At 43.4% G+C, this 23,938-nt stretch overlaps 1 protein-coding gene across 2 annotated transcripts; it reads right to left on the bottom strand.

The window, feature by feature from the left end:
• Positions 1-363: 363 nt before the first annotated feature.
• Positions 364-22,565, bottom strand: igfbp3 (insulin-like growth factor binding protein 3). 2 transcript variants are annotated; one of them, XM_076727097.1, is made up of 4 exons: positions 22,121-22,565; positions 17,956-18,200; positions 14,927-15,046; positions 364-3,969 (listed from the first exon to the last, which is right to left on the bottom strand). In XM_076727097.1, exons 1-4 carry the CDS (start codon positions 22,482-22,484, stop codon positions 3,844-3,846), a joined length of 855 nt encoding a protein of 284 aa, XP_076583212.1. In that variant the 5' UTR covers positions 22,485-22,565; the 3' UTR covers positions 364-3,843. The 2 variants fall into 2 exon arrangements, 1 of the variants encoding a protein (XP_076583212.1); XR_013077021.1 differs by having other exon boundaries at positions 3,835-3,969; positions 14,927-15,096.
• Between the last annotated feature and the right edge of the window lie 1,373 nt (positions 22,566-23,938).

Raw genomic sequence — 23,938 nt, 5'->3', positions numbered from 1 at the left:
GTGCCCACTGCCAGCCTGCCTGGCACCACCAGATTTATTTTTATTCTTTGCAAATTGAACCTTTGCTTTATCCTTATTGACACATTCCAAGACTGAGGGGAGCCTGATTGCATTCAAGGACTTCAACAGGAGCAAATTTGTGTCCTGATTGCCTGCAGAAATGAAGCTGAGCAGATGATTGGTGTATTAGCTGCTGATGGCAACAAGCCTGTCCCTTCCCACTGATGGAAGAGATAAAAGCAAACACCATGAGACAGAATCTTAAAATGTGTTCACTTTTTATTAAAAAAAGACATTAAATACAAATTATATTTTGAATCAAAATCATTTCCTTTTCTCAGAGAAAATAATAGCTGTGTGATTTCTAGTTTAGTATCATGAAAAGCTTGAATTAAAAAAAAAAAAAAAAAAAAAAACTCTTCAGAGGATAAACTTGAAATGAAAAACAAAAGACATTTACCCGTGAACAGAGAGATTCTTAACGTGACCATCAGGGAAAAGTAATAATAAAAAAATCAAAAGTGACGTTACAGAAGTGTGACTGTGGCTCTGCACTAACAGACTGAGGCGGGATGGCTGGGTGTGCATGGAGAGAAGTGACTTACTGAGAGATGAGAGGTTCACTGGCTTTAAGAAGCAGTGAACTAAGATGACCAGAGACCTGAGTGACTGACTGACACAGATTTCGCCCGAGGCGGAAACTCGCCTGCTGGGCATGGAGCTTACACATGACACTGCTGAACAACAGAAGGAAAAGGTTCATTAAAAAATAAAACATTTATTAGTGATTATATTCCCCAAAATACACTGAATCATATAGACTTTGCTGTGCAATCGGTGAGTCACTGAATTGTTCATAAGAAAACCTAGTTTGGATCAGCTTATAATTCTTTCTTAGATAAATAATTTTCATTTTTAAGTACTGTACATGATGTCTAGTCAGACACATAGCTGGCCAGGAAATAATAATAATAATATATATAAAAAGACACACTTACAAATATTAGGGAGGGAATAGCTTAAACATATTTTTATGTATGTTCCTCCCATTACATCAAGTCTTTGAATAGATGGGATGTAGCACCAACAGGCTGGTTGTAAGTTGCTGCTGTATATTAAAGGAAGTGTACAGCCGATTTCATGCTACCAAGCTACTGGGCAAGCATTCTTTGTCAGCACTCTCTCCACTTTTCAAGTCTTTACACAGGATATGGGAGAGCATCGGACAGGAAGCTCATTGGGGAGGACCCTGTCTCCTCCCTCAGACCCCCTACCACTTGTGTGAATGCATATTTGGTGCTGTGTCCACCTTGTGGAGATTTGTTGGCATATGATCATACAAGCATTTTTCAAAGAAACAAAAACAACAACAAAAAAGAAAATAGTTGCATTGAATGGAAAAATGTCTGAGAGTACGCTAAGAGGCTAAGTTCGCTGTCAGAAGTCCTGGTGTAGCTTCGTTTTTTTTTTTTTTTGCTCTTTCTTTTTTTTTTTCTTCTCCTCCCTGGTTTATTATTGTTTTCTTACAGTATCACACTGTTTCATCTGACATTACCTCGAAGGAAAGGTATGCAGATGTAGAAAGGTCCAATTGTCTTTAACTGCATGCATTGACGAGTAGCGGTGCAGCTAAAGTGCTTTAAGTGCTTGGGCTTGAAGCATAGGGGCAGTCGGTCACACCGGGCTCGCCCAAACAAGCCTACACCAGGTTGCACCACTGACAGGAAGAGGACTGGAGGTGAGCAGGGTGCTGGAGTGGGGGATAACACTCAGGTTAGTGGGCTGTACATGAGGATGGGATCAGGCACACAGACAAGGACAAGGTTTTAGACAGAAGGTAAAGACATGTAGGATTGGAGGACCTCAGCACCGGAGCTGCATGGCGGACATTGGGTAAGGACGGCGATGAGGATTTGGGTGAGTAGGTTAGATACATGGCAGAACAGGGACATGGATGTGGACAAGAACAGTAGGTGGTGGGAAAGAGACAGAAGACAGACTAGTCTAACAAAACTGATCCCTAAGACTGCAGGGCAGCACGTGAGCGCCTCAAAATAATACTCCACCAAAAATCTGCCTTTTGAGTGTTAAATACTCGTCCCCTGTCTGCTTTAAACATGGCTCAGAAAGGTTCATGACTTGCCCTTTCACTGAGAACGGCAGCCTGAATTCACAGCAGTTACAGTGGCAACCAAGTCAGAGAAATATCAAAACGTCCACGGAAACTTCTCGAACCGTAAGCAACCCCAGAGTCCACCTCTCCACTGTGCATTTCCGTGATGTTCCATACATTCATATCATTACCAGAATATGACTAAATGCATAAACCTCTCTTTGTTAGCACAGTTAGCTTTTTAGCTGTTATTCCCAACTACCCCCTTGTTTAACGGTAACAAGCTGATACATGGTTTACCATGCTCACAACAATGAAAGCTCCGTCTTTGGCCCAATTTTATTAGCCTGGCAGACTGAATAGTTATTTCATGTTACCTTGTCTTTCATCTGGCTCTTGCACAGTATGTGGCATCTCCATTCTTATTCTTGCTTACAAAGCTCTGTCAGTCTAATATTTTGGCACATTTTGCATTTTAATCCACTTGTCCGCTGTTGATTCGTTCCCTCAGTATGCTCCAAACACTCGTAGTTTGTCCATAATATAGCAAAAAGCACAACCCCTATCAGCAGAAGGCAACAGTGAAGAAGGGGATGATGCTGGGGGAGCGGTTGCGGATGTATATGTATGCTTTCATGCTGTTTTTGCAGGGTTACCCTTCAGGTCTACTGTAGCTGCTGTGAATCCAAACTAACTACAGCTGCTGTCCTGCACGAAAGTGTAAGCTACAAATTTTTCAGAGCTGAGTCAATGCATATTTGGTAGTCAAAAGTTAGATTTTCAATGAAGTGTTCCTTTAATTGAGGACTACACAAGGTGAAAGGGAGAGGGTGCATGGAAAGGTCTGTTTTTAAGGCACTGTAACTGCTTCCATTCCCTTCCCGATAGCAGATTGAGGGACAAGCCAAGGCAGCAAGGAGGGCCCTCAGTGGCCATCCTGCTGGATAAGAAGTCAAAGCCTTGCTATCCCATAATCCTTCACTTCAAAATGGACCCTGAGCCAGAGAGTGTTTTTTTTCTGCATTGTTTAATGGAGCAGGGGCTGGGGATGGGCAGTCTGACATCTCTAAACTGAGCTTAGTGATATACAGTATTTACACAAACACTTTTGGGAGAGCACACACTCACACACCATCTTGCACAGACATGCAGCTGTGCACACGTATGTTATGCAGGTACTCACAAATGAAGACACACACACACGGACTCGCGGTTACACACTCACAGACAGACACACACAACAGAAACGGTGGTGGTGCGGTTTTTCGGGTCACAGTCACAAACAAGTCCTCTTTAAAGTGAGTGGAAAAGTCCCTCCTTCCTCTCTCTCTTAAAGAATAGTGCAGATGGTAGGATTCTCTCTTTCTTCCCCTTCTCTCTCAGCTTTCATTGTAATTATTTTTTTGTTTTTGTTTTTTTTGTTTTTTTTTTAAGAAAGGATAGAGGTTCCCTAAGCACAGGACAGATAGCTGTGATGGACAGGAGGCTTGGCTGGTCGCAGAGGCTGTGCTCCACCCCTTCCCCCTCCCCTCCCCCTTGTTCTCTCCCAAACTCTCTGACAGAAATGAGACCTGAAATCAAAGGTCCAGAGCCCCTTCAAATGTTTACATAAAACTACATGCAAGAGCAAAGTAGGCTCCTCTTTCATTCTCTCTCTGTCCCCCTCCCCCCACCCACCCCCTTTATTCTCTGTCTTCCTCTCTTCGTCCACTCGTCGTGTCGCCGACCTCTCATTTGCTTTCCATGTTGTAGCACTGCATCTCACCCCGCTCCCTGCCATCGTAGCCGGGCAGAGGCTGTCCGTATTTGTCCACACACCAGCAGTAGCCCCGCCTCCTGCCTTTGGATGGACGGCACTGCAAAGAAAAAGTGAATAAAAATAAATTAGTATGTTGCTATTTGCTTTTACTCAACACTGTGCAAGCGTGTGCAGCCTTCAACAAGACGGATTGGACAGGTGGCAACTGCAGGGCATCAACAAACATCACACAGCTAGCTCTGACTTTCAATCAGGGATAAAGACTTTAAAGTAGACTTATCACTTTGAGACACATTGTGAAAACAGACTGCCGTTTCCAAGGTGAGGAATTATCCCTACAAAACTTTATCAACACCACCTTCAACGTGCATGTGCATATCATGAGACTCTATCTCTCCCTGTTAGCTTTTAGATTTTGGACGCTTGTCAGGAGGCGAAGTCATGCCTCAGCAGAACTCTAATAAGACATCCATCTCATCGATCATGGAGAGGAATGCCCTGCTGTCTGGAACTGTCTCTGATTTTCATGTGCAGAAACTATCAGAGATAAACACTGGAGATGATGCAGCTGCTTGCCTTGTGAAAGACGATGATAAATGTATCAAGATCAGAGTGGGACGGCCTCGCTCAGGTATCCACGTGTATAGCCAGTAAGCTTTTGAGTTTGTCCACCTATGAATTTATGAGGCTTTTGTGCTCTGGTCCAGTGGGGGTAAACGAGTAAAAAAAGTAGATTATTTTCAATAGAGAAGGGCAGGAATGAGGAACGCACTGAGTGAGTGAGAGTGAAGGAGTGTGAAGGTAAACATGGAGTTGCTAAAATATTTGCCAAGGCCAGTTGGAGGGCTGCAAGGAAACCAGCGCTGCTATTCTGGGAAGCTGGCAGACACTCAAAATCATCTGGAGCTGATTATGGCCTGCGCGTGCACAAGTGCATGTGCATGTGCACACATAAACACACATCAGCAAACATGAAGGCACACACAAACAAGGGTTGTATGTACTGTACATATGCATACCCCCCCACCTGCTTGCATACATGTGCTCTCTCTCACACACACACCCAGCGTACACACACACACACACACACACACACACACAGGCGTGCACACACACACACACACATACACACACACGTGCACACACAAGTACGCAGTAATATCAGATGTCCCACAGGGGGCCGGGCTTTGTAGAGTGGCAACTTTATGAGCTCCATTTGGGGTACACATGAAACGACACAATCAGTCGGGCCAGGCTAAACTCCTCCTCCTTCTACCCATCATCTCCCCCTCAGGGAGTGGTGACAGGGCGGCGAGGTGACCAGCCAGGGCCGAGACACGCCTGTCTCTCTGTCTCTGCCTGTCTTGCTGCCAGTGCAGTCTGAAAGTAATGCACAGTATATACAGTCCATAAGTATATATAGAGCATTTTTGGTTCTGTCCATCACAGCACAGGATTTCGATTGACACAATACTTCTAGGTTCAGCCACTTACTTTGAGCATGAAAGGATAATACCAGTGGTTTTACAGATTGTTTTTAGTCCATTTACTACAAAGAACCTCAAATCACAGCTACTGATTCTAAAAAATCTGAAGGTGCTTTATCTGCCTTACCAGACAGCCATCGGTTTCCATTCACTTCTGTACAACATAAATCAATAAGCAGGCTCTTGAAACTTGCTTGAGTTCGACAATCCCAAACACTCAAAGTCCACACTGATTTTTGTCAAAGTAACATAATTGTTATGAGTTAATACAGTGCAGACTTTTCAAAATCTGAACTTTATCTGCATTATCATACAATGACAATCTTACACTGACAAAAAAATGATGCAGACTTGTTCAATGAAACAGTCACTGGATTCTCTTTATTTCTGAAGGGAAACCAATGACTGCCAGGGATGGCCATAAAAATAGATTAAAAAACATTTAACTCTACACAATGCATTTGAAAATGATGTGGCACAAACATAACTTGCAGGTAAGGATCTTGAACCTGCAAAGACATTGGTATGTATGGTCCTATTTTAGGGTATTTGGGTGTGTTCACACCCATAACATCGTTGGTCCTTTCTTAAAATGCTTAAAGCAATCTATATTACTGACAGGCAACCTGAGTGTTGTCTCTCATTACATTACATTGATGGATGGTGTTTTTCTTTTATATACATTGGGAGCAGTGTGGTTCAGTGTTGTGCTGAAGAAAACTTCCCCATGTGGAGGGGATGGGTATTGAACCACCAACCAGTTCTCCCACTTCAGCTGCCCCAACTACTCTGAGTAGCCAAGATGGACATGACACTGACACTGTTTGTAGAACTGCAAAAACTCTTAAGTGCAAAAACCCACAGGCGGCACTGCATCATTTAACATCTGTAGCACATACTGCATCGACAAAACAGCTGGGACAAGCTGAGCTGAGGAGCCAAACTACTGCCTCCCTGAAGAGCTGATGAGCTCTGTCAAGGGGAAATTGGACAGCGGTGTATACCAGCACACATCTAAACTGCTGCTGATGGGTTGATATACACGGTTGACAAGATGTGACAATGCTTTGACAAGCATCTTAGACAGCAAGTGTGTGTTGGTGTTCATAGGAGGAGGTCTAGGTGGATGGAGACTGCAATTTGTGCTGCACCTTCTACCAACAGTCAACATCGATTTCTTTTGTTTTTTCATTTTGTTTATAAGAGTTACATAACATGATTCGGTTACAACATTCAACACAACTTCATTAGAAGCTGTGATAGAAGTTACAGAAAATAGAACTGCAAGCCCAGTTAGTGCATCCAATAGGGCCTCAGCATCGTTCCAGTCTACTGATGTCCACACTGCGACAGAGCGGGGATGAGCTCCCCTTTGTCCTCATTGGAACACCTGGGGGTTTAAGTCTTTGGCTGAAGACGCTCCTCATGTCAACCAGCTATGGAGGGGGTGGGAGACGTTCAGGATGCTAACCAACTTGGAAAGCATCCTCTTCTCTGTCACAACCTCTAGAGAGCCATCCTACTAGCTTTGGTTGCCTTGACCGTAGGTGGCATATCATAAAATGCTTCCAGCCACATATGGCACTATCAAATGACATGTGTTGCTGTTGAAGAATGAGATTCTCTGCATCTTGAGTGATTGTTTTACCTTCACATGACAACATAAAACTGGCTATAATTTGTCCCCACAAGTACTTGATGCACTCATAAATTACAGCTGAAAATCACAACTTTAATCTTTAAATGTGTCATTTTCAATTCCAACACCCAGGAGTGCAGAGCCAAAACAAAACTCCTAATGCGACTGCACTGTAGGCAGACAGACACCGAGGCAGGCAGACAGACAGGCTTTAGAGTGTGACCAGGTGTCTGTTTCCGGTGTAGTCAACTTCCACGTGCAGCCTGAGTGCATGATCAAAGGCAGCTTTATAGAGACAGAGGCCCATTAAAATACCAACAACTACGGCAGCAGTCTGGGGGTAAGTACGCAGCCCAACACGCCTCATTCTCACACACTAACATCATCGAGGGATTCTTTTTGGTGAACTCAGCTTCCCTCCTCCCTACCTACTTCTCTTCTTCTTCCTCCTCCTCCTCCTCCTCCTCCTCCTCCTCCTCCTCTTCTGTCTCACTGTGTTTCTGTCTCTCTCTCTCTCCTCTCCTCCCTCCATTCCCTCTCATGGTGCCATCGTCTGAGTCTGCGGCCAGCTTCTATTTTAGCCCTGACCCAGTGGACGAGACTGTGGAGAGGAGCTTAACATTGTGTTCCTCCGCTCTGGTTAATGATGATGGAGTTCTGTATGTGCCTGGTGTGTGTGTGTGTGTGTGTGTGTGTGTGTGTCTGGGAGGGTTGAAAAGCCAAAGGAGAGGCGGAAGGGAGAGGAAGAGCAAAATGTGCATGTGTGCATTCCCCTGTTGCTTGGCTACCTTTGAATTTCCGCTCAGTCTCTCTTTCATCTGTGAACTATTAGCAGTCATCTCAAGCAATCCTTTCTTTACTGCTTCAAACTACACACGCACATACACATGCACACACTGTAGGAGGATGCCGAAGGCAGCCAAATGTCCACTGAGAACTGGATGTCACTTTAAAACTACCAAAGAAAGATTTTCAGTTTTTACGCAACTTTTTGTAGTAATCATTATTTGAATGGGTTTCCTTTTAAAATATAGTACTAGTCAAAAGTTTTTTTTTATTTTTACTATTTTCTAGATACTAGATTCATAATGAAGACATCGAAACTACACAAAAACATATATGTAATTATGCTGCTAGGCCGGAAAAATTGTTAGACTGAGCAAAATATGTTTCGTATTTTAGATTCGTCAAAGCAGCCACCTTTTGCTTTGATCACAGCTTTGCACACAGTTGATATTCTCTCAGCCAGCTTCGTGGGATCATCACCTGCAATGCTTCTCCAACAGTCTTGAAGCAGTTCACAGCTCTTGTTGGCTGCTTTTCCTTAATCTGCAGTCCAAGTCATCCCAAACCATCTCATTTGGGTTCAGATTGAATAATTGTGGTAAGCAGGTCATTCTGATGCAGCTCTGCATGCTCCTACTTGTTTAATCAGAGCCTGGAGGTGTGTTCTGGGTCATTGTCCTGTTGAAAAAATGATGGTCCCATGAAGGGTAAACCAGATCACCAACAGTGTCACCAGCAAAGTATCCCCACACATCGCACCTCCTCCTCCAGGCTTCTCTGTGTCTCAAAGACACACGAGCGGGAACCAAAAAATATCAAATCTTTGACCAAAGTCCAGATCTCCACCCGTCTAATGTCCAGCGGTTCTCTTCTTCTTGTTAGTCTCCCCCAGTTGTGCTTTCTCTCTGCTCCTTGAACTCTGTGAAGCATTTATGTGGGTTACAATCTGAGGTGCTGTTGATTAGCGATTTCTGAAGCTGGTAACTGTGACGTACTTCCGCTGAATCTCTTGGTCTTCCTTTCCAGGGGCAGTCCTCATGAGAGCCAGTTTCATCACTGTTTGATGATTTTTGCAACTGCACTTGAAGATACATTCAAAGATCGGGAAATGTTGTGGGCTGACTGACCTTCATCTCTTAAACAATGGACTGCTGTTTCTCTTTACTTAGCTGAGTTGAATAGGGCTTTTGACTGTATACCAACCTCACCTCTGCACAACACAACTGATGCATTAAGAAGCAAAAAAATTCCACAAATTAACTTTTAACAAGGCCAACCTGTTAACTGAAAACCACTGAAGCTGCTTAAGATAACAGTAATGCCAACAGTGTGCAAAGCTGTCATCAAAGTAAAATGTGGCTACTTTGAAGAATCTGAAATATAAAACATATCGCACTATGTACTACAATTTCCAGCCAATTTATTGGTCAGACTCTGAACCCAAGCTGGCTACTGTTGGTGTCCTCCATGAAGAGGCAAGCTGCAAACTTTTCAGAGCACCTTTCAGCCACAGTGAGGTGAGAAGTTGATAGTCAAAACATAGTTTCTGGATTTGTATTCCTTTAAGGCTGCTCACTAATCCTTGTACCCTGAATGACAGAGTCTGAACCTCAGCTCAGAGGTCAGCTCAGACCCTGTGCCCCATATTTTCAGCTTTACAGCCCCAACACGTCACTGAAAAAGCTCATTTCATCCACCCCACACATTCATAATGCTACCTTTATGGGGTGTGTATGCGTGTGTGTTGTGTGTATGAATGCGTGCTCTTGTGATGCCGTCGTTATAGCTAATAGCAGCGCCACTAGGCTTCACGGACATTTAAAAGAGCCTGGTCTGACCACAGGATAAACACAAGCTCATAAAATGCAGTGTGTGTGTGTGTGTGTGTGTGTGTGTGTGTATAGGGGTGCAAGTATATGTATTTCTGTAAAAGAGGGTGCATCTCTGTGTTTGCAAGTTTATTTGGGAGTAGCTGCAGGATATTGCTTTTTCTAAAAAAAAAAAAAAAAAAAAAAAGTTTAATGACAGGCCGAGTGAACAGTGAATTCAACTCTAGAATAATTTGTTGTTGTTTGGACAGAGCCACACAAACTTTAAAATAGGAGCCTAAATAATCAATAGAAGTAATGACTGAATGTGATGAAAGAGAAGTGGTATGACAAGAGAGGAAGGAGGGGACACTTTTTAAATGGGACATATTTATTCACTTGTCTATTAACTGAAAAATGAATCGATGATTACCACCCCTCCAATGACAGCTGCTTTGCTCCATTTCATATTATCTTAAACTGGTTAGCTTTCAGTTTCTCAACTGTGGGTCCAAACATCAATTCGCGATCTCCTGACTTGTGATGACCATTTTTGACATTTTACAGACTACAGGGCCACATATAATCTATATCAGGATCTATATCCAGAACAGATGCACAGAGGGAGTAAACATGGATGTATACACAGGTGTTTGTCATCGCACGGGTGGCACATACAGTACGAACCCTTGCAGTCATTGTCAAATGACCAAGTTTACGTTATAAGGATGCTTGTGGCTACAGAAATGTGGAAAATACAGTAATGTATGTAAAAGATGAAAATTATTATTAACATATCATGATGGGGTATCAAACCTTAATACTTTTGAATATACACTGACATATGCCTATAAGATCAAGCATCTAAAGGCATCAAAAGTTGACTATGATTATTTGATCGAGGATAATTTCTTCTTTGATAATAAATTTCCTGATCTTAATCCTAACTTTGATTTTTCAAGTCGTTGCACAGTTGCTTTTGTTCATACATTATACACTGATACTAAATGTAAAGTGGGTTTTGAAAAATCATGTTTATACTCTCAAACTAAGGTACTGGAAAATGATAGTTTGGTTATCAGCACAAAAACAGGTACCATACTGGCACTAATAATGAAAAATATGACTCTGCTCTGCATATTATGCAACAGCCATGGCAAAAAAAAAAAGAAAAAAAGAAAAAATTACTACATATCCCCCAGCAAGAGTGAAGGCGAGGTGGATTAGAAATCCAGGGAGGGAACAGAACGAGGCAGAGAGACAGAGTGAAAATAGCTGTCTGGGTCCCCGAAGGTTGTCCAGTTATTATAAAGCCATTGTGGTCGGTGTGTATGTTTCCACAGATCCTTCTGAGTCACGCTCAATAAGTCAGCCCTTATGGGCACTGGCACTGTTAGGGCCCAGTGAGTGAGGAGGGATAAGGGTACGCAGGCACCTGGCTCACATCCGTAACCAACTGCCTCTTCCTCCTCCTCCACCTCCTCTTCCTCTCAACACACACGCTAAACTCTGAAAGAGTACACAGAGAGACGCAGACACTGTCGTCCCATTCACAACCCTCTGTGGGGTGATTCCTGGCCAAACAAGGAAGGAAAAGCCAGGTGGGCGGAAGGGCAGGATGGACAGAATGATGGAGCGGGCAGGCAGAACAAAAGACGGGTGGATGACTGTAGGCAGGGCACAATGGGGGTAATGATGGGTGGGTGAAATGATGAATAAGAGAGCGAGAGAGCCTGAGAGAGGGGAAAAATGAGAGTGAGAGAGAGTGTGAGACTTTGAGGGGTGTAATGAGTGGGTCAGTGTTGGGCATGCATGGCCTGAACTGGGATACTGGGCCAATTCATATAACTGTTGCTAAAAATAGGTTTCTCTGTAGCTGAGGTAGGGCTAGCACGGCTCAAACTTCTCCTACAGTGCTGGGTCACTCACATTACCAGCAACGTAAACACTGAAAACTATTTTTTCCCCATGATAGTTGGCTCTTAAAACAAAATTCTAGCCCAAATCAATCTTTCTAGTATCAAAACTCCCTAGTGTTGTCTCAAAAACATGGTTGTCAAAGTTGGTACTTTTGTCCTTCATGGAGATCAGAGGCTGTTATCGATTCCAGTAGTGAGTATTCAGAGGGGAGAAGCATCTGATACTTTCTGTAATGTCCTAAACGATCATATCCACAATCACAGCCACTTTTGAGTGTAGCCATAGTGAGCAGCCATAAACACTCTCCCTCAGACGTGGTCAGATGGCACATTGAACGAACTAGCTCATTATGAGTGTATTCCAGCCTTTATTCACAATCCGCCCCTCAGTTCAGTGTGTTCAAATAGTCATTGTTTCCCCAAAATATGGCTGAATAAATCCTTTGTACAGTTAGCGGCAACGACCAACTAAAGCAGCAGTTACAAGTGCCAAATGTGAAGAGCTACAAATGACAGCAGTGTGTGCAGCCATATTTTGGCTGAAAGTGCCGACTGAAGTTTCTATGATGAATTTTCCAAGACATCCTCACTCCCAACTTGTCACATAGGGGCACTTGGTCAGGACCTCTTACTGTCACTTTTTAAGGTACTGTGAGCCTGTTTAGCATTTTAACATGCACGGTCTGGTTTTTCTGCATGGTGCAGAAAGACTTTCAAAATAAAGCTTGCTGAGAACAATAATAAACAGATGGTTAACATTGTGAAACAGTCACATCTTGGTTATGTTTAGGCAACAAAACTACTTGGTTAGGTTAAGGAAAAGATCATGGTTTGGCTTAAAATAAGCATGTTAGCTACGTATGTTAATTATAAGAAGAAATCAGCCTTTACTTTTGGTTTCACATGGGACACAAACCCTGGTCTCCTGGGTGGAAGTATTGTGTTTGACACATCCAACTACCCCAACTTCATCCACATGCCAACTTTCTCACTTTTTATTTTATATCATTTGGGAGTAAGAACAGGCTGTAGAAGTCTACCGGACCACCCTGCACGTTGAAAAACAACGCTGAAGGGGTACCCTGTACTTTAAAATGATGCCCAATGTGGGTCCATATCTGACGAGTTGGGTGTGAGCTCAGGTTGGAATTTTGCAATTCTGCCACTTTTCCTTCAAGTGTCAAATCTATCACCATTAGAATAAATTGCAACTGACATGGATCTAATCTGACTGCAGTTGCTGTTTCTCTCCCTTTTCAATGGCAAAGGGTTTTACAGGAACCCAGAAACCTTTCTATGAACTAGCATTTTTTTGGCATTTGAACAGATGAACCTGTCTCCAGGCTTTGTCCCTGCCAGTCAAAAGTCCTTGCTCCAGGGTTAGAACTTATTGGTGGCTCTGCAACTGTAGAGTTTGCAGGACTTAATATCCCTGATCAAACAGGATCAAAGGACCAAAACTGATTCAACCTCTGTGCTGTATTCATTTAAAGTGAGAACTGGCTGATGCTCATACAGGGATTAGGGATGGGATCTAAACAATAGTAATGTAGCTGAATTCCTAATAATAGCCTGAAAACAAGTGAAAAATTTGGCAAGCAAGAGAAACAAACCTGAGGTATTTGATGGTATGTGAAATAAACAAAGAAAGAGTAGCAGATTGATAACCAGTATCTTGCCTTTCTGGCATTTCTAACCTCCCTTTTCACTGCACATCTCCTTAACTGAACCATCATAGTTCTGCATCACAGAGTAAAACAGTAAAATTTACACCTCAAATGAACCTGTCACTTTTTAATCTGTGATCGGTCTACTTTAGTCTTTATTGTTCCCCAGAAGCAGTGGAAACCTAAACACAAATGTACTAAAGCCTTAGTCTCCTTTTCACTTCTGCATGCCTCACACCATGACTCTGCATTGCTGATCCTTCATTCCTGGAACTACATGCTTGAAAATCTGTGTTAGTTCCTGGCACTGTTTGGTCGGAAAGGTCCATGAGAAAGATGAAACAACCAGCTTTCAACAGTTCTTGATATCAAACAGCTTGTGTATCATGTGTATGGTTATGCCCTTTTTTCCTCTGCTCAGTCCTTCACCCCTCCACCCCCTCACCCCTCCCTCCCACCCCTTGCTCCCTTCTTTTCACAGTATTGTCACCCTAGACGGTTCACACGGTCTCCTCTTCACCGTGCTTCCGGTCATAAATCTCTGCAACACACCGTGAAGGCACATCCCTTCGGATGGATTTAACACAACACCCTGCACCCCACCGGCCCTCTGAGAAAAGGGTGACAAGGGCTGGCACACTGCTGCATACACACACACACACACACACACATTTACATGCACACACACACAGACCAGAGCAGACACTTTCCTGGTAGACTTTTGTTGATGAAATCCAGGAAAAGACAGAGGAAGAGTCTGATTTCAATAAAAGCAACAATGAAACCGCACTTTGGAGACTTTGGGGAAAGAGTGAAGTAAGAATCTGAGAGGGTGATTTAATTCTGTGTGTGTGTGTGTGTGTGTGTGTGTGTGTGTGTGTGTGTGTGTGTGTGTGTGTTATGGCTCGATTTGGTCTCTGACTCATGGTGCTTACTGGGGGTTTTTTGGTGACTCGTGTTTCTCAGAACAGGCCCTAGTTCTGTGGAATCCCTCCGATAAGGCTCCCAACCTCAGAAAATTGGATGGCAGTATTTATTTAACATGCCTTGTGTCTTAGCAATGCCCCACCACCCCTCCCATCCATCCGCCACCTTTCCTGCCTTGCTCCTCCTCTCTTCAGGCCAACACATCACCCACTGAACCACTCCAACGAATTTTAGCTTTCCCGTCTTACAAATGAGCAGGCCATGGGTGGCCCGAGTCTGCTGTACCACAGACAAGAAAAACTAAACCAGTGATAGCCTGTTTGTTTTTTTTTACCTCACCAACAGCACCCCACACCTACACACCCTCACCAAAACTACCGCCATCAAACAAGCGCCATACATACACTCCCCTGCCGCCACATCTACCGTGCCACACACACTCCCAGACCACATTCTTACATCCCTACCCCCCACACTCTCCCACACCACACACCCACAAACACACCTGACCGACTTCATTTCCTGTGAGGCATGAGTCAGACGGCTGCAGTGCATTTACCGGAGTAATACATGGTTATTAGCCATTCTGATAATATAGTGTTGATGTGGCTGTCAAGGCAACCCGAGCTGCAAAAAAAAGGGGGATTGTGCATGTGTGGGTGGGTGGGATGAGTCTGTGAGGATTCTTTGGAAGTGTTCAGGCATGCGGTGGGTCTATTTGCAAGTCTGCAGGTGTGTGTGTGTGTGTGTGTGTGTGTGTGTGTGTGTGAGACAGTGTGTGAGAGAAAAAGAGAGATGAAATAGCAAGGAGAACCATTCACCTGTTTTTTCTTGTAGAAGCCCTTTCTGTCACAGTTGGGTATGCGGAAGCCTCTCGGATTGAGCACGTTGCTGATTTTAAGACTGCTCAGGATGCTCTCCATCTCTCGCCGACATGGCCCCTAGCAACACGGCAAACACACCCCAACAACACCAGTATTACACACTCATCCTTACACAATCACAGACATAAAGAAAACATGAGGAGTGCTCATGCAATTACATACATTTATGGTGAACATCAGAGTCTATAAAAGTTAACCTCCTGAACCCTGAATGTCCCCTTAACTTCCCTCTAAGCAGTTTTGAAGTTAGAAAAATAACTTACATGTTTGTGTATTTAATTTCCATAACATATCTCTGGTATCTGCTTGTTCAAACACATCTTTTCAGCTATATAATGCTAAAACCGACGATAGTCATATTTTCATGGCTGCAACATCACATCAATATAAAATAATCTTAATGTCTTATATATCTTTTTGCAAAAGTCCCCAGTATTCATTTTGGTATCTTTGGAAATTTTTGACAAGAATTTAAATGTTTTTTCTGCAAAACAAAAACAAACTTTTTTTTTTTTTTGGTCTGAACTTTGTTGCAGTGATGATCCCACTGTTAGGTCCAGGTTGAAGATGTTAAGTTCAAAATTAGACGTCAGCGATGTGAGAAAGTGGTACCTTCTCTTAGAAAATGGTTGATAGCATATAACCAAAAATTATGTTGTTTAAACGATAGTAGATAACTTAAAGGCACCCTGTGAAGTGCTTGACCACAAATTGCTCTGTAGATCAATGTTTTGATGAGATTCCTCGTACTGTTTGTATCTCGTGTGTTTCCTGCACGTGCATGAGGCTGCACATGCATACTGCCTACCACATGTTGATTGCTATACATCCTTGTCTGCATCCAGCTGCATCCATCCACATGCCATGGAGAGCCAGAGAGCCCAGAGGGGTTAATTCTAATAAACCACCTCAGCAGGTGATTTCACTGGTGAGTTCTTTACTGGATGGAGTCTTGGGTTGAAATGAAAAACCCTGAAGTCTGATTCACTCTGGTGGCCTGGGAGGTAAGGTGCTGACCATGAACTACAATGTCCCCTGTTAAGGTTCAGTCAGGGACCTTTGTTGCATGCTGCCTGATCTCTTTCCCCAGGTTTTCTGTCATTTATCTTCAATGAGCTCTCTAATAAAGTCAGACTACTGTCTGTCCATGGCGCATATATATATATATATATATATATATATATATATATATATATATATATATATATATATATATATATGAGATAAGTATGAGATACTTACTTATCTCATATGAGATAAGTAAGTATCTCTTACTTATCTCATATATATATGAGTAATAATAGTAATAAAGACGGCAATAAAGACAATGACCAAGCCAATGTTAGCTCAGAATGTTTCATGACATAGACGCTGCATGCAATATGTATATATTTTGATTTTTTTAAGTTCATATGGGCACCTGACTTGTTTTAAGTCAGCCTTGACATTATTCTGTGAAGACACACACAGGACTATTAGGTATGAGGTGCTGAATGTAAGAAAAGGAAAAATGTCTTTAGAATTAGGCTAAAACACCACCGGGTACCTTCGAGTAGGTGCTTGAAATATGATTATACTTGAAAAACTTAAATGCAAAGACCAGAGGGTCAAAAGGACAGTTAAATCATTTTTCTTGGAGTCCAGAGAACTGTCACACAGTACACTCTATGGATTATCATCATTTTTTGTTGGTGAATGGAGGTGTGTCTGTCAAACTACAAGACACAGACATACAAGGCTGCACTCGGCACACTTCTGTCTGAGCAGCAAGCAGCTGTGAAAGTGGCCGCAATTTAGAAAGGAAAGACTTTGTGAAACAAACCAGAACTTGTCTAAAGGTAAACACTATATACTTGTATAACTATCCAGCTTTCAGCCTCTCAGTAACACAGTCTCCTCTTCTCTCTGGGTACGTAATTTTTAGATATTCATTTTTCAAAAAGCCAACTTCGCCAATTTTAAATTTGACATTTTCTGTTTTACCTTTTTCCCAAAATATTGTTGTTTTTTTTTTTAAAAAAGAGCTAACTAGTTTGCTGGCAAAAAACGAGCAAGTTAACAATTTTTAGCTGCTCGACTCTCTTTTTTCACTGTGCATGATTTCTGTTTTCAAAAGGCATATATTATCAAGTTCAAATTCACAATTGTCCATATTGTGAGTAAATACAAAGCAGCTTGAGGATTAACTAGCTAGCTAAAAACCTAGAGAGTTAACGCTATCTGGTTCGAGACATTCCAAAAATGTGGTTAGCAGCATAAATGAGAGCTAAACAATACTGATTCAAAAAAAAGAAATTGTAAAACAGTAAATAAAAACAGAATGGATTCATCTGCAAATGAACTCTGTTTACCAATAACACTTTTACAAAGTGTTCCTGAGCCCATGTATTGAAATCCTTTATACAGTCATGTATAATATGTATAACATGTATAGTCCTCACTTGTGATCGACTGAGCCTTTCCAGGATGCTCCTTTCATACCCAATCATGATACTATCACCTGTTACCACTGAACCTGTTTACCTGTGGAATGTTCCAAACAGGTGTTTTTGGAGCATTCCACGTCTTTCCCAGTCTTTAGTTGCTGCTGTCCCAACTTGTTTGAAACATGTTGCTGCCATCAAATTCGGAATAGGCAGATTATGCTGTTTTCAATTGAGTGTATATCAATGATCACATTCAGTTTTATTTATTTTTTACACAGCGTCCCAACTTTTTTGGAATCGGGGTCGGACAAAGCAGGTCATTTATTTTATTTTATTTATTCGAAAAGGACCAATATTAAACATAAATGTTACTGTTTAATGTATTGGACCAGAGTTAGTTTGTAGCTAATTTTCATCTGTAATCTGTGGGGTCAGTCAACAACTGTCTTTATGGATCTCTGCCATTATTTCTTTTTCCCTCCACACAACAACACTATAACATATTTAATAGACACGTCATTGCCTCTGGGTGTGACTTACATACTCAGTCTCCCTCTTGTTCTCCAGGGAGAAGTTGTGAATGTCCATATTGGTTCCTCCTGTCACTGATTCCACCTTGTAACTCTGAGTCTTCCTGTTCTGATCTCTCTGGATCAGTTTGTTGTGCAGCGGAGGCCTGGTGTCCATCGATCCATGACTGTGCCCACCCTTAACAGTCACCACGCCAGGCAACACCATCATTGTCGCGGTCACGTTAGTGCAGCCTTCTTCTACCTGATTTGTATCTGTGTGGATAAAGATAAGTCATCAGTTTTCAAACGCTGCAGACTATTCAATGACACTGAAGTAGCTTCCTCATTCCATTCACAGGTTAATCTAGTCCAGGTTTGACAAGTGTAAAGAATAGTGGTTTTTAATGCCACTTTTGCATCATAATTATAATTTATACGTGGGTTTTTTCAAACATGGATAAAAGAAATTGGTGATTGACTCCTTTCTCATTGACAGTAGATGAGTTTGAATTTCAGTTTTTTCATTTTTACCTGGTTTGTCATGTTTGATATCACTAACATGGATGGAGGTCAGTGACACCAATATGGTGGTTTCTTGTCATATCTTTAATAAGATAATGAGGATGAGATGAAAATGAAGTACAATGATTTGACAAGTCAGGTATCAGGTATTTATGCAACAATGTCCAGACGTTCATCGTGCAGGAAAAAGGGTGAAAATTAACACGTCCACCCAGGCATCGTGTTTCAATCACTGCCAATTGAAGCTGATAAATTCCAGTGGCGACTGCAGAGTCATCTGACCCTGGAATGAATGTGATTGTACCCTTTCCCACTGAAGACAAAAGCCAGATGTTAGTGGGTCTTTTGTCCTGTGTGAAAGAGGCTTAGGTTAGACCTGGTCTTATGGAGTTTTGATGAAGAAAAAAACAGTAAAACCACCCACCCTCTTTTAGTTTATTACAATTATTTTTCAGGTGCAGATTTAGCTACTGGATAATTTCCACCTGCAGTCTCTTGGACTTTTTGTAGACAGTATAAATATTTCACAAATCCTAAAATGTTTTTTCTACAGCCTTAAGGATTATATTACAATACCATATGATACTACTTTTTCTACTCTATGTGGTGCAAAAAATGCATTTTTACCCTAAACTCTTCTTGGATGCTACGAATCGGAAGCTAACGTCAGCATCGTAGAGCTGTTCTACTCTACAAGTCTGATAAAACATTGTAATACAACAGAATGAATGCTTGCTTCTCTCAATCCTACAGAGACTTTTTGACTGTGTAAGAGAGGCCTGTTTAAAAGAGACAAAATAATGTTAGCTCATTGCCTTGTGGGCTGTTTGGAGCCAGAGAAGAAGCCAAGTAATAAACAGAAACATGACGATTTCATATCCACAAATTTCCACAGCATGCAGACCAAGAGATAGAGCCACAGAGAGGAACTGAGTGTAAACAAGACTTTTTAAGGACGTTGTGAAGAAAATGTTGTGTATGTGTTTATATGTGCAGTGTGGAACTAGGGGATTGGGGCTAAAAGAGGAGGAGGTTAGGCCAGTAAGAGGTAAAGTGGCAGATGAGGGAGCAGATATATTAATAGCCCGTGGTGCTGGCAAACATTCCTGTCAAATCGTGAAAGACGGAGTGGGGACCATCTGACTGAGAGGAAGAGAGGAGGGGGCTCCAAACACTGGTCCCTAATGGAGTAGAGGAACAAACTACCCGTCACGTGCCGCCCAGTTGACCACACCACAACAGGGACACAGTGGGAGGAGCTAACTGAGCCCGGAGATATCCCGAAGAGGGCGAGGGATGATGGGAACACACATGCAGCGGCTCGCACACCCCCAAACACAGTTTTAAACCATTAACTCAAAGCAGATTTTGTGTTTGAGTGCTGCGGTGAGGGCGGCGGACGGGCAAGTACGGGTGTAGCTCGTGTGGGCAGGCAGGCTGGCAGCCCACCCTTTCTCCCTGACCACCTGATCAATTAGTGACGTGGTGGGGCTCCACAGTCTTCCAGGCTCTCCAGAACTTAGAATAACAACATGGACGTCAACAACAGCATCAACTAAACAAGACAGATTCAGAAGGCAACAGATGCTCTTTGACCTGATGTGGCCTCCACAGAGTTTTTCTGAACTCTGCAAAAAGGTCCATGACCAAGGACAAAAATATTGAGCCCTTTTTTAAGATTTCTGCAAGCATTAATTTTTATTGTCAATATAAACTCTTATATAACCTTCCTAGGAAGTCTGGGGTGTTTTAGATAAACACATTACGCAATTTGTTTGTATAATGGCACAGGGGTAAATAGCACAAACTGCGGTGAGGAGAGCTTGTTAATGTCTGGGAGGAGAGGCTGCTGTGGAGCTGGGGACTGATGGTGGTGGAAACCACTGGGCTGCACTTACACACTCTGACCAACAGGGGAGCTAGGGATCATTTCCCACCTTTTTTTTCCATCTCCAGTGGTGGAGATACTGTAAATAAGTATGCAATGATACAGCCTCACTGCTGTTATTTATTGTGTTCTGCTTTAGAAGCCTGAGGAGTGCTATTACAGGATATGGAACTCTTTGCTTCCACATTGGAAATAATGTTGGTGATTTTACATTACAGGCTGAAATTAATGAAGAACAGATATAAAATGACACAGAAAGAGGGGAAGAGAAGTAGAGTGAGAAATGTACAAGCTAAGTGACAGGAAGCAAGAAGGTAAAATGAGTAAAACAGTTTGGGCAAGTTGACGATGGTCTGCGAGTGTGTGTGTGTGTGTGTGTGTGTGTGTGTGTGTGTGTGTGTGTGTGTGTGTGTGTGTGTGTATGGATGCTGGTGGATGCATTGGCATGTGTCTGTGTGTGTGTGTGAGTGTGTGTGTGTGTGTGTGTGTGTGTGTGTGTGTGTGTATGACAATGTGACTGGTGAGTGCTTGCACACCACACATTACTGGGGCCAAACCAAATAACCAGGAAGAAGAAAACACACACAGAGGCTCCTGGAGGCCTGACGTCAGCAGAGCCTAAACACACAACCGTGTGTATTCACATGGAGGTGGCATGTGTGCCGTTTCACCAGTGTGAGGAGCATGCATCCATTCACACAAAACACCATGCAGATGTAAGATCTCTCAATACTATCAGAGATACTAGCATGCAATGAGGAAAATGCAGCTTGGGCTCATTGATAATGACTTATGAGTGTGTGTGTGTGTGTGTGTGTGTGTGTGTGTGTGTGTGTGTGTGTGTGGGTTGCTTAAAAGGAAAAGGAAACTCAGAGAAATGACTCCCCCACCACCCCTCACCCCCAGCCCCCCTCGCCTTTGCCACACACCCGAGATGTTTTGGCCCACATCCTGGACCGGGAAAGCAGCAGCACATACTTTCATGCTGTGTACAAAAATCCATGAGCTTTACTTGAAGGAAAATAAGGACAGTACACAAGATAAGGACATGGTCTGTGCTCAGCCTCAGCTAAATACTGTCTACTTACAGTATGTATGTGGCATTCCTTAACTATTGGTTTAAGAGAGCCAGGCCGTGTGTGTGTGCGCGCGCGCGTGTGTGTGTTCGGGAGAAATGGAGATGGAGCAGTGTTGTCCTGTAAAACAATCTGCAAAACCCAAACGACAATCTTTTAATGTCATAAATGTCATTGTGCATCTTTACGCATGATGGTCCAAAGCTGTGCGCATATGGAAAAAGTGGCCGCCTGGTGGGAAGGCAACGATTAACTGCTGCGTAAACCTCCAACCCATAGCTGCTGTTATCCACTCAGACTTTCAGGAGGCTATGGGACCTGTTTAACCACCGCGGAACACGTTACTGTGCAATGTCAAGCCTCCCCTCTAAAAGCCAACCGCTTGGACTGGTGTTTGTGGCACGCTGCGAAACAGTCCGGTGGATCCACCTTACGCACGGCCCTTATCTTCAGCAGATCAGTCTAAGCATCTTAATCGCAACACAACGCACTTAATGGGTGTTTCCATGAGCAGGGAACCCCTCAGACCTGTTCAGCACAGAGCAACACCTCATGGGGAGGGTGCCTGTCAAAGCCACCACGTAACAACACACACACACGCACGCACGCACGCATGCACGCACGCACACACACACACACACGCACACGAAAATAAATAAGTAAATAAAAAAGGTGTCTACATGCATATTTAAAATACTGCTTCTTACCTTGTTTTTGCGCCGGTATGAGAATCTTGTTGAGTTTTTTGGACGCGGCGCTTGAGCACACTCCCCGTCCCTCCAGCAGAGCTTGCAGTGGTCGGCTCTCCCCCGGCTGGTGCTGGCAGGTCAAGCCGGAGCCACAGCGCGCAGTGTACACTCCACACGCCTGTCCCTCACCGAGGGCGCACGTCATGCAGCAGCCGCAGCCGGGCTCCCTCACCCGCTCCGCGCAGTCCTTCGGTAGCGGCTTGCACAGCAGGAGCGCCCCGGCGTCGCACGGTTCGCATCGGACCACCGGCCCCACGGTTCCGGCGAGCCGGGCGAACGCTGCCAGCGCGGCGGCGAGACAAAGCACACAGAGACCGGGCATTCTGCCGATTAAGCTGGTCACAAAGGGACAGTATGTGAGTTGTCACGTAGGCTTAAGGGGACTCTCTGTGACACAGCGAGCCGGCTAGCCTTCTCCATCTGTATTTTCTTTTACGCGAACTTCTCGTTTTATACAGGCGGAAAAAAGAGCCAACAAGTCACACCCTCCTCCTATGAATAATGTAAACGGAGAGCCCCGATATGAGGGACCGCTACATCCGTTCTGAGGAGAGAGCTGCTCAAACATTCAACTCTTTTAATCGCTTCTAGTAATTAACTGGGGACTGTTTGTCTGCAGCGCTTTCATGTTCTGTGTGTTTTGAAAAAAAAAAAAAAAAAAAAGTGTTTGTTTTCATTTGGAAATTTGGCCTCTTGTCAGAAGACAGGCTGGTAAAGTGAGCTGCAGATGCCATGTAGCTTGAAAGTGTTCTAATTCTCTTCATTTTCAGTCATATAAATGTGTTTTATGTTACAGAGAAGATGTACATCTAGATTTCCACCAGAGAGAGAAATAAGCTGCACTAGGGAAGGTTCCTTCTGTGTTGGCTGTTCCCAAACCTCTGGAGGTTTCCACACCACTGGCCACATCCCCTGCTGGCATCAATGGTATGTGAGTGAATGCCATTGGTGGTACCCCCCACATGCAAGACTGATAAAACATTCCTTTGGGTATGTGTGTAGGTGGCCTCTATATTAACCCACTAAAACAATAATTTCTTTGCATATAACATCTCTCTCTCTCTCTCTCTCTCTCTCTCTCTCTCTCTCTCTCTCTCTCTCTCTCTCTCTGTGTGTGTGTGCATGTGCGTGTATGTGTGTGTGACCACATGCTCAGTGGTGGGTGCAGCCAAAGAGGTATTGCCTTACTGTTGTGGGTTGTAGAAGCTGCAGTGTTCAGATGCACATGTCAGTCAGAAAACCAGCCACAGCCACCGCGCACGTGCAGACCAGACTGCATACCTGACCTCTTTGCCCAAATAGCTTCAGAAGCGGAGCTCACCATTTACATACCCTGAGCAGCCCTGGTGACCTGGCACCTTGTACGAGCCCCACCAGCAAGCATCCAGACCTCCTACACCTTCCCTCCTGTATGCCCCCCCCCCTCGACCCCACAGGATTTCAAATTATTAGAGAGAAAATGTTCAGATTCTGTGGGCTCAGCATCGCCCCCCTGTCCGGCATATCCTCCTGTTCTGCAATAACAAACGCGAGAGGGGGGTACACACTGAGAAAATAAAGCAATCAGTATCGGCCATTGTGTGATTTCCCCCACAGAAGCAGAAAAAGTGTTGAGACTGCATTATGAAAAACAAGCAGAGGGTAAGGAAACACCCCCGGAATAGCAAGAAAACGTCTCCAGCTAAGATTACTTTTCTTATTACTTGACATTTTTTGTCTTTCTACATTTTTTCCTGTCTGAAATTTTCAGCTTCTGACCTTTGGCTTGTTTATTGT

This window comes from Chaetodon auriga, chromosome 3 (assembly GCF_051107435.1).
Source record: "Chaetodon auriga isolate fChaAug3 chromosome 3, fChaAug3.hap1, whole genome shotgun sequence".
NCBI classification, from domain to species: domain Eukaryota; kingdom Metazoa; phylum Chordata; class Actinopteri; order Chaetodontiformes; family Chaetodontidae; genus Chaetodon; species Chaetodon auriga.
The sequence above is the reverse complement of the archived record's forward strand: the minus strand, read 5'-3'. Positions and strand labels throughout refer to the sequence as shown.